Raw genomic sequence first — 12062 nt, forward strand, 5'->3', positions numbered from 1 at the left:
TTTGGCAGTCATGCTAAGCATTAGTTCCACTCTATTGGAGTGTGCATCCAACACAACTTACATAACATTATAGGAAGAAATCCTCAAAACTGGAAGGGATTCTGGGTTTTAGAGTTAAAAAAAAAAACTACTAGCAGTCTTTTCCTATAAAACTTTCTAATACAGAAGTATTAGGATTATTTAATTTCTTTTGATGTTGGAAAAAAATGATTTACCCTCAGCAGTTGGGACCTCATCATCTTAAATTGATCTTTAAAAAAATAAGAATTACACCTTTCAAAAGTTATAACTAAAACTGATTGGGTGTTTATAGAATTAGGTACATTAAAATAAAGCAATGCATACTACAGGGATGTCACTAGCTGCGGTTTTCAATTTATCTGAAAGCGGTTTGACGTGACATGAAGAGCTCTGGAGGTTTTAACATCTACACTAAGAAGATGGTGCAGCATCTAACCAGGAGGATGGCCTGACAAAGACCCACATTGGAGAGATTATTTATCTCAGCTGGCATGGGAGAAGGAGGAGATGAGGATATAAAGATCTTGGTTCTGGTTTGCTACTCCCATGACTCAAAGTTCCAAAAGCAGACATTCTGGATGACTTGATGTAATACAAAAGGTGAATCCAATGCAAAAAAGATGTTTGAAAGCAGCATCAAACTTTATAGAGTAACTTTTCTCTATGTGGTGTAAATTTGGATTTGGAATTAGTTTATTTTAAGCAATCAAATAAAAAAATACTACAGAAGACAATTCCATTGGAATTGTATCCAGCTCAATTTTTACAATATTGATATTTCTCATTTGACATGTAATAGGCTGGCCTGAGACCAGAGGTAAAATGGCAATGAAGATCCTTGAATCCCAAATTGTGACAATGTCTAATAGAAGCTTGCATCCATAATCCTTTCCCCAGAATTCTTCTTTTTTAGCCTCTAAAGCCCAATTGTGTTTTTACCATCTTCACTTTACATTTTTAACAACAGATCAGTAAAAAAGAAAATCTTTCTTACCAACAGAGGTTTATAATTCATGCTCATGACCTGTACCTGTGGTCACATTCCCTTTGTAACTGGACCACAAAGCACAATTGAGCTGCTTTTCTTGTCAGATTAAGTTCTTTCCATCTCTTTTTTAATGTCAAGCGCGACGGCCTTCCAGACTGACTTACCGTCTCCAACCAACTGCAGCAGAGCCAGGTCCAGCGGCCTTTTCCAGCGGGAGTTCTTGTGCAGGGCGATTCCGTAACCTGTTGTGGCGAATACCTTACCCGACCCGATGGTCATCACCTTTAGAAACAAACCCAAACAGAAGCCATTATTCTAAGAAGATTATCAAAGAAATAAAAGGCGGAATTCTATAAGACCAAAAAGTTTAGTGACTTTTTTGTTTGAAGCTTTCTTCTTTTGCCTATTATTGCTGCTACATGCTCTGCTGAAGTATTGCAATCCCCTAAAAACCTGGAGCTGAACAGTCAGATATAGTTTTAGTAGAGAAATTAATTTCCACATTTACTGCACCAGTGGCTGTTAGATGAGGCGTCTAAGTGCACAGAGCCCACACAGACTTTATTACGTGCAATGACAGAAAATTCTTTTTTCATTGTGGTAGTTTCTTGAATCTAATCTTATGAATGAAAAGCAACGTTCAAAAATGACCAAAACAACCAGCGGAACGAAAGCAAATAATGATTCTGATGTCTTCGTACCATCACTGCGGCCTGAGGACATGCCAGTGATTGTTCAGCCCAATTTCTCTTACCTTGCAGCCCTCGTCTTTTCGCGCCATGTAGTTCAGCACTGCTGCATCATAAATGAAGGCATCCAGTTTGCTGCAGACAAGAAAAAGAGCCAAATTACCTTTGAGGAGTTCAAAATCCGTGACCAGGAGCTGGATGACAAAGGGGAAAATGAACAACACAGAAAGAAATTATTACAACAAAGAAAGAAAAAATCTAGCACAATGTTCATAAAAGAAAACTGATTTTTGAAGAGGGCTCTTTCCATACACCATTTTGCATCAGCTTTTATAAATCTCACAAAGCAGAGATGTGATTTTCACAAAGCCTGAACAGACCCGAACACAGTACAGCAGCAGGGGAGGTCTGCATGCAAGAATGTGCATAGGTTTTACATGTTCCTGATCATTTGGAGACTTGACATGTTCCCATTTCTATTTCTTTTTTAATATCCCCTATTGTAGTGATATGACTGTTAAATCCGGCTTAGCTGTGAATACTTGAAGTCATCACATTTCATCATCATTATTTTTCTAACACATGACTTAATTCGTGGACAGATGTTTTGAAGGTTCTCTACGGTTTTTGTCTGTATTGACCGAAACACCAGAAGCAGTGAAACCATGTTTTTTCATGTGGCATCTTCTTGTTTTTCCAGCAAAGAATGCTGTAAACATTTTGTTGACCTTTTGAGCATTTTTCTACATTTGCCACAATGTTATGATTTAGATCATCAAACTAATGTCAAAATTTCACAAGAATACCCTTAGTAAATAAAAAGTGAATTCTTTTAACTATAATCTAACTAACTGGTAGAGAACACAATTACCGTAATTTCCAGACTATAAGCCGCAACTTTTTTCCTGCGCTTACAGCCGTGCGGCTTATTCAGTGACGCGGCTAATTTATGGTTTTAATTGGCAGCCGCCATGTACGCATTTTCGGACACAGTGAATGGTTTGTATTCTCTATCTAACACCAAGCACAAGTCATTTGTTTTTCAACACACCGCTTAGCAGCCAAACAGCATGGAGTTGACTTCAGGTCTTAGACACTTCAGTCAGGGTTCAACAAAACGAAACACGCATGCCCGGCCGCATCCCAGAATCCTTTGGTGCCATTAGACCCAACGTGCACGTGATCGCCACTACAATATGATGAAGCTTTCAAGTTAAAAGCAATCGTTAAAAACAGCGTGAAAAAATCCACCATCACCATCGGGTTTGGAAAAGCGGTTTGCTGCGTGACGGAGAGAATAGCGCATGGAGTGAATTTACCTCTGAGTCATAGTGACTCGGCTGGCTGCACGTAAATATGTGAGAATAACATCAGCCTTTATTTTGTCGGGACACGACTGGAAACACAAATTGACGTGGTCGTGTTAATGGTTTCTAAGGACTGAGCGGAGTTTTGCATTGAAACGCTCACAGCCTCCGTGTAGCTGGAGACTGCGTGTCGTGTGAGCTGCGGGGCCGATGGCAGTCTGATGGCTCCCACACGTAACAACGCATCCGCCCCTCATACACAAAACGTACAGTATTAAGTCCGATTGCTCTACACAGACACGATTTGGCCCCGCCTTTAGCCCCTAAGACTCATGGGAAATAGTAAATCGCGGATGTAAATTTCCTCATCATAACTGAGGGATGTGATGTTGATTATATGTTTACTGTTTGTAATTTTATGTATGAAACCTAGATTGTCAATAATTTAAAAATAAATTAATAAATAAATAAATAGAAAAACATAACTGTGGAACTTGTGAACAGAATAGAGTTCCATGCTGTTTGGCAGATGTAGATAAACTCAAATACATGAGCCTGAGGCAAAGCTGACTCCACCCACTGTGTACTAATGAATCACACTTACTTTAGGAGTCAGGATGTGATTTGTCAGGATGACAATATTGCCTAATACATGCGGCTTGTACTCAGACGCGGCTTGCGTATTTATAAAAGTAGTTACACACGCGAAAATGGGTGGGTGCGGCGGGTGCGCTGTAGTCCGGAATTTACAGTAGTTTTTCCATCAATAATAAATAAGTGCCTAGGTCCTGAAAGGGACAAAGCACCACCACATCCCCACACTGCAACATCCATGTTTAATTGACACTGGAACACCTAAATATTGCTCTTTGACATACCATAACTTCTCGACCATTTGCCCGATCAAAGGGAATCAACTGTGGAAAGAAAATGGCTTTTTATATCGGCTTTGCACCAATATGCAAATTGCATAGCGGCGCCAATCTGCTTTTCTCTTTGACACATCAACTAATTTAAGCGATTGTGAAAGCACTTCACTACTATCAGTGAAAGGCTGCTTTTTTTCACTTCAGAATTACTTTAAATCCGTAAACGTTTGAAGAGTTACGGAAGTCAAAAGAATGCCAAAACTGAAGCTAAAGCTCCAGTGTTAAAGAGTCAGCTTTAATTGATGAAACTCCCACAATGCAGCATGGTTACATTTACTGATGGAGAATGTCCCCTTTCACAATTTGCTGGTAGAGTACAAAATTCGGTTTTTCCATCAATCATAAAAAGTGCAGGCATCTTGATGCTGCAAAGCAGCCCCAGACCACTATACTGCCACCACCATGTATAACAGTTGTTATGTGTGGCTTTTCTGAGAAGCGGGTCACTGTTGCTTCACTCTGAACATGCATTTCCTTATATATATGGATGAAAGCATTTTTCATTGGTTGCTCTGACTGAACTGCAATGTGCTCCGAATTGATTAAAAAGTGTATTTTTAAATCTCCGGTAGAAATGACAATCAAAGGATTAGTAAAGCTAATCTTGATCTAAAAATTTTCCTGCATTTTTTGCAGTTCTGTCTTCATCCTGTTCCTGTGAGCTTTAAATTGTTGGTGATCCAAAATCCCCTAAAAGTGCAAAAATTGCCAAAAAAAAAAGTCCTCAGTTTGAATAAGTCATTAGAGCGGAAGAATGAGCAGGTCATGAAAAGTTGAAGTAAATCAAAAGTAAGGTAAAGGCTTTTTAAATAAGATTAGGGGCTCCGCTCAAGCTGATGATGAATTTGTCGCTACACCTGCTCCACTTCTGCCTTCACTTCACTCTCATTTCAATTCACGTTCAGCCAGCAGCACCCAAATACCAGCTGGAGGAACTTTGCTGAAGAATGGAGTAAGAAGTGAAGAGGTTGGATACACAGAGAAGGGGAGGAAGTGCGAAGTTGATGATGGAAGAAAAAGTAGCACAGTAGGGTATTAGCCTTGAGCTACGAGTTAATGAAGGAGGAGGGGAAGAAGGAAGACCAGACAGGAGAAGGTGCCTGAGAGATAAAGAGAGTGGAGAGAAAAGTGGGATCAAGAGTCAAGTCAACTCCTTTGACAGACTAATAATAATCTTCATGTTACAGTTTATCTAAATGGCATAAATAACATTTTCTTTTGTCAACATGGTGAGTGAGAGTTTCAGATAAGGAGGGGGAGATCAACCGTAGGCTCTATGATAAGCAGATTGAAACAAGATAATGTGAAATGAGGATGAGGAAGTAAGATAAACGGCAACAATGATAATTTTAAAGACGCATCCAACTAAATATGTTGTAACTTCCTGCACGAGTGTACAAAGCCAATCTCTCACGCAAACAACCCACATGAAGAGGCAAAGCAGCACTTCACCTAAATATTTTCTGACTGCCATGCAGCTGCTGCAGTCATGTTTTATTTTGATTATGATTAATTCTGTTTGTTTCAAAGGATGGAGGGGCATAGAAGAACTGGTATTTCTAGCAGGCAGGAGAGAATTCGTAAACAAAAGCTGATCTGAGGCCGTGTTAGCTTAAAAAGTGTTTCTTGAATCAGGGACTTTTCAATTTACTCAGAGTCTACCTACAGAAAAAAAAATGTAGATGAGGGTCTCTGCAGTGTTTGTAACAAACAGATGTTGTGGTTCCAAAATTGTGGGATTGTGCCAGATGCAACAAGACTACTCCTTTGCGTCCTTCCATTCCGCCTTTGTGAGTCACACAATTTTAGGATTTTGCTTTTTTCACTACAATTTCAAGTTTTTAGAATTAGCTTTATAATTGAGTGGCTAATAAAACAACAACAGAGTTGTTGTGTGTTGAAATTCTTTGTTTTTTCCACACACCTCTGAGGACTAATGGTGCCGGACTGAACCAGAACTCTGTACTCTGTGTAGCTCATTTCCTGCTAAGGACATTCACATTTAACCCCTTGTGCTATCTTATTACCCCACCCTTACTTTGACGTGTCATCCCTACCATGACAAAGGTGGATAAAGGTGAAGAGAATATCATGTAATACATGGACACCAGTGAAGATCACAAATCATTGAAGAAAAAAGGTTCAGAGCACTGTCTAGTGGGTCTAGATGACCCAACTCCCAATGTTAAAGTGCCTAGGATAGCACAAGGGTTTAAAAAAAAACAACTATCCATCTCGAGGGCTGGCATTCTTATGTTTTTTTTGGAAACCTGGCCCTACTTGCTGTTGACATAGCTAAGGTGTCTTTTATACATCTTCTTCCTCTTTTGGCTTCTCCCATCAGGGGTCGCCACAGCAAACAAGTCGCATGGTAAACTTGGCAATGTTTTACACCGGATGCCCTTCCTGACGCAACCTTCTCAAACCGGGCTTGGAACCGGCACAGAAGTAGAGAAGGGAACAGGGAGCAGCCCGGAGTCGAACCCTGGTTTTACGGACGGAAGGCGCCGCAAACCAGCACGAGCTAAACCGGCTCCCACTCTAAGGTGTCTTTTATACATAAGAAGCTATAATGGCAGGTTAGTCGGAAAACATGTATGATACTGAACCTCGAGGCCTGGAGTTTAAAACCTGTGCATTAAACCATCCATTCATTAAACTATCTATTCTTCTGACTAGCATTAGTATTATTATTGTTTAAGGGGGACCCTAGAGAAAAAGTCTGAGAACCACCTGCATGATTAAAGCACTGTGGGATATTCACATTACACTGAACATGAACACAAAAGCTTCACAGTAACAGGGACTGCGGTGTTTCAGGACTAAACACGGTTTCTCTGTATTTCTGAAAACAGCTAAAACATCTATCATGAATGCACAGGGGCTACGAAATAGACTGCAGGCAGCAATTACAAATATTCTCACTGCACCTCTTCAAACTAACAAACAGCTCTACAGCTTTTTCCCCTTTATGCCGAACACCGATGTTCTACAGAAGGGAAGCTGTTTATATGTAAATGTATGCTTTTTGATAGACTAAAGTGGAATTAGTTTTAGGTTTCAAGTTTATTAAACAAAGTCTGAAGTCTTTTGCATATGTTGACGAATCTATTTCTGTTTAACTTATTTATGTATTTATCCATATTGAAAACCCACTCCTCCAACGAAAATCCTGTTTTTGGTGTTTTTAACATGCTGTTGTAACACTTTTACTCATGATGGACGACATATACAAAAAAAAATAGCTTTAAATTGTGTTTCTGAGTTTTTCTTTATGCAAGTCATTAAGGAGATGATGAAAAAATGCTGCTGTAAAAAGTTTGTATAAGTGATGTAGGTGTCATCATTGGCTGGCTGCAAGGTCCCTGTTCCACTCCATTCAATGTATTTTTATTTTTATTTTTTCATGGGCCAAGAAATCTACAGTTTTTCTTCTTTAAAGTAAGCAAATATTGCATGGATCCAGTTAAAACAAACATCTGGTACAGTGTTACCCTCATATTCGCGGGGGTTAGGGACCAGAAACCCGCGAACACGCCAATACGGAGAGGCACCCCTACCCCCCATCCCCTGCAGACAAAGAATCTCCGTCACCTAACCTTACTAATCAAAAACCCTTCTGAAACATATCTGATGCAATGTAAAACATTTATTAAAGAACGTTGTAAGATTTCTTAACATAAAGAGTTTGTATTTTATTTTATTCAGAGTAGTTAACATATAACGCACATTAGGAGTGTCACTCTGTGCCTTAAAACCAGGAGTACATGCTTCCTCCTTCATAGTTGAGTGCAAGAGGCCATCTTTTTCCAGAAGAGGACGGTGTCATCCATCATTCATTCATCCGTATAAAAATGATTCTCTGCGAATATCTTCCTTAGTGTGTCAGTATTTTTTTCTGGCCACTTCTCAGTCAGCTGATGCTATATCTCCATGCAGGGCCACAAACTTCGGTAAGTAGTGATTCAGGAACTGGTGGAAATAACTGTGAAATATTCCTTAAAAACCGGCAAGGAAGCCGACAGGCCGCCGTGCTCTTCATCTCTGCTACCCTCCTCCCACGCAGCACCTTCTTCAGACGCAAGAAAGTCTTTTACAAGTGTCTTGAGCTTGGTTTTGTGATGAACCGGAGGCGTCACGGGACTGAAAAAAAATCTGCCAGAATGTGAAACCGCGATTAGTAAATCACGAACACGCGGGGAACACTGTATACACTAGATGTAATGTAATGTTTGACTTTGAGGATGATGATTCAAAGTGTGATGATGGATTACTGATAAAGTCAACCTATACCTATATTTCGAAAAACATTTTTTCCAGTAAATGGTGTGTGTTTCTTTGTGTATTCCAGTCATCTTTTCCATTTTTGCAATCATCCAATTTTCTTATCAAATATCTGTTTCTACCTGAAGCGGGAAGATCTAATATTTGCTCACATGGGTAAAAACAGCTTGTATTATCCCTGTTTATGATGCTAAGTGATTGAAAGGCTGAGACGCTGCTCGTGTGCATAAAATGAATAAATGCCTCAGGTGCACCAGCGTTGTGTTGACAATATTCATATGGTTGGGAGCTTGTATTATGTGACACTGATTTTTATCTACAGACTGAAAAAAATTGAACAATTAACGCAAATGAGCAGTCAGCAGAGGCTGCATTTTCTCCAAAGACAGCCAATGATCTGGAAAATTATAAACTGGGAGGGGGGGGGGGGGGGGGTGAAAGTCAAATAAGACAAGTGATGTCTTCAAGTGAGGTCTTCTTTCTCTCATGCAACGTTCACACTGGACTAGGAAACATACGTCCAAGTGACCGCTTCCAGTAAAAAGTGTATTTCTGGCTTCCACATTTAAAACTCTAGCATTTACGCCTTGCTACACAACTTTTCACAGTCCTTTTTGGCGCTCTGCATACAGAACGCGTGTCCACTGAATACACGTCAAAAGTCAATCGGGGTCTCAGATTTGGTAGTGATGTCTTGATAGTGATTTTTCTTAAAACAATGAAGTAACAACCGTTTATAAATTGTTTATGAGGACGAAATTAATAATTGTGGTTTGTGCCCAGCTGAAATTCTGTGACACTAAGTCTTTCATATATCAAAAAGAGAGCCTGGAGCATGAATTGTGAGATTTGCACACTTCAACATTTTGCACCAAGTCTCTTCCAACTTTCCTAAGAGAAATCAACTGTGAGTACTTGCGCTAGTATCAGGTAACGACACTGGATTGTCGCTACCAGCGTTGCCAATACTAGCATATGCATTCAAAGTTGGGTACGTGCGCAAGTAGAGACAGTGCAGTTTGTGTTCAAGTATGCTTGATTAGCGTATTCTTGAATGTGCATCACATGCCTGGTGTATATGTAGGATTTGTGTTATTCTTTTCCTGTTCACCATAAAATCCTGGTTGGGTCTTAATCTGTTACCTATAAGTTTTTCATGTTTCTCAGTCTATGGATCAGTCCAGTTCATTTCTATCCGTAACTTCTGTCTGTTCTAGTTTAAAATTTGATGCAGTCCAGCTTGCAACTGCTCAAACAATGTGGAGTTATTCATGTGGAGCCAAGTGCATGCCAAGTTGTGTCAAGTTCCTGCAATATTCCGTCATGTCCTGCCAAGCTACTGTACGTCCTGTCAACTGGAGTCTTGTTCATTTATGAAGCTGCTATATATTGTGCTCTTGAATTCCTTTATGAGAGACTTGCTGTCAACAAGCCATCTTCCCTGCATTCTGGGTCCTGCTCCACACAGCAGTGAGGGTGATCTGACAGGATGACCTGACCACCGAGGGGGTTTCATTTGCACTAGCAGCTTACCTGAGGCGGCTTCAGTTCCTGTCAGTAATGTCAGTTTCAGTTTCCCCATAGCATCTCATCATGTTCATTTGATTTGTTTTGGTGAACTTGGGTTTTTTCCCCTTTCTTCTTGAGGAAGACATGGCCTCATTGTTCATCTCAGTTCGGTTACGAGGTTGGCCGGGATTGTTGTTCCTCCTCCTGTGTGCTCTGAAAATGGAAGGGGTTCAGCACCTCCTGTACAGAGGATCCCCCAGGACTTCAAGGTCTAGTTTTGTGCCTTTCATCCTTTTTTGTGGTTCCTGTTGCAAAATGGTTCTGTAGGGACCAGGATGGTCACCTTTCACTGGCTGTTCCTAAAAGAGGACGGGCACAGGTGTTTTCAGGTGGGGCTGAACTGGCACTCCACCACTCGTGTTTCCATTGGAAGGAACTGCATCAGCAATCCCATTTTGGGGACCAGCAAGGTCCTCCATGCCAACTTCTCTTTTAATATTTTCCAGAATAGGTTGACAGTATTTTTTTTTCCTCAAGGCCATGTTTTGAGAGCGTGGATTTGGCTGTGTCCACCTGTTTTAGCTGTTCCTGTCTGTGTCCAAATACATGGTCAATGGTGTCACTAACTGTCTTCCACCAAACTACTCACAAACAAAAGCTCTTTTCACTATTGTTGTGTTGGTGTTATTGCAGATGTAGCAAGCACAGACACTGGCAACCACATGGGATATAAAAACATTTACCGTATTTTCTGGACTATAAGTCGCCCTTTTTTTCATAGTTTGGCAAGGGGTGTACTCCGCAGCGACTTATATTAGAAATAAATTGAAATAAATACATTGTTAACCCTCCTGTTATGTTCACTTGTGAGGAACAGAGATGATGTTCCTGGGTCAATTTGATGTATGAGGTATGTTAAGTGTTAAGAGTATGTTAAGTGACTCAGAGAATCAGCGAACTTTTTTTTACAGTAAGATCTTGAAGGCTAACAACATAATATTCTATTTTCCAATGATTTCATAGATTCAGAAATGCAATAAAAGTGAAAACTGTTTCTACAAATACAGGATGAATACAGAGTATTAGTTGGCCAATGATGCTTCATGAAAGGAATAAATTAATAAGTATGAGAAAGAATTATTGTGAAATTATTAGATAAACAGTCTGCTATGATTGTGTCATATAAGGTTGTGAAAGTTAAAATGCGACTTATAGTCCAGTGCGACTTATCTGTGTTTTTTTCTACTTTATAATGCATTTTTGGGCTGGTGCGACTTATACTCCGGTGCGACTTATAGTCCGGAAAATACGGTACTTTTGTGTAGGGGTGTGACGATAACTGCAACACTGCCCTTTTTTTTTTGAAAGTTTTTTTATCTATTTTTTTGAAGATCTGCATATGGTGCGTGATTGGAACTATAATAAACACATTCATCTTTGCTGATAATTTACTTTTCGTGCTGGTCCTGTGTTCAGACTTCAAGGGTTTCTGGGGGAAACCTTTTATTAATGTTCTCCTTCACTCCCTGCCTCTTGTGCTGTGTGCGCTCTCACACCCTCTTGCCGGCGCGGCACCCTCTACGCTGCACGCGCTCCCTCTACTTACACACACGCGCACGGTTTCAGAAGCACATACACATCCTCATTCTACAACAGAAGTTTCCGTCTTGCGAAGAAATACGATAAATTTACTGCGTTCTAATTATTAATTCCCATCGTATTCATTTTCATTACAAGCTGCGTGCGTTCTTGAGTGCGCGACACGGCCGCCCGCCGGAGCATTTTGTGTTGGGGGGGCTTTATTACTGTTCTCCTTCACTCCATAACACCAAACATGAACACGCACAGTTATTTCCATTACTATCACTACATGTTTTGTTTGGGAACTATTTTGTGCAGCGCAAAGTTACGTTTCCGTATAAATAGGCGGCCGTGGTGCAGCGGTAGGGCGGTCGACCCATGATCATAAGTTTGCAGGTTTGATTCCCGCCTTGCGTGCCCATGTGTCGGAGTGTCCTTGGGCAAGACACTGATGCCCGCCTTGCCCTTGGTGGGAGGTTGGCGCCAGTGTTGTGTTGTGTGAATGTGTGTGTGCATGGGTGAATGGGATTGTGACTGTAAAGCACTTTGGGCCTTCAAAAGAAGGTAGAAAGCGCTATATGAGTATACACCATTTATCAAATAAAGGCGGAGCCTCCTACCCCGTGTTCTTTATGGGTGTTAGGCTTAATGGCTACCGGAAAGGTGACAAAGTGTCTGCAGTCTTGTTTATTACTGGGCAATATATAATATTCTGATAAGATGTTTGTACCAGTGAGCACAGGTGAAGGCTGGC

General features: G+C 40.5%; 1 protein-coding gene across 1 annotated transcript in view; it reads right to left on the reverse strand.

Annotated features, from left to right (window-relative positions):
* The window catches only part of grin2da (glutamate receptor, ionotropic, N-methyl D-aspartate 2D, a), a 366952-nt gene that overhangs the window by 19441 nt on the left and 335449 nt on the right, over positions 1-12062 (reverse strand). The window contains exons 15-16 of the mRNA XM_011480970.4: positions 1764-1833; positions 1174-1291 (exon numbers count right to left, since the gene is read on the reverse strand). Coding sequence (XP_011479272.2) covers positions 1174-1291; positions 1764-1833 — 188 coding nt within the window. The remainder of the gene's footprint in view (positions 1-1173; positions 1292-1763; positions 1834-12062) is intronic.

This window comes from Oryzias latipes, chromosome 11, assembly GCF_053564925.1.
Source record: "Oryzias latipes strain Hd-rR chromosome 11, Olatipes_Hd-rR_3.1".
Classification (NCBI taxonomy): Eukaryota; Metazoa; Chordata; class Actinopteri; order Beloniformes; family Adrianichthyidae; genus Oryzias; species Oryzias latipes.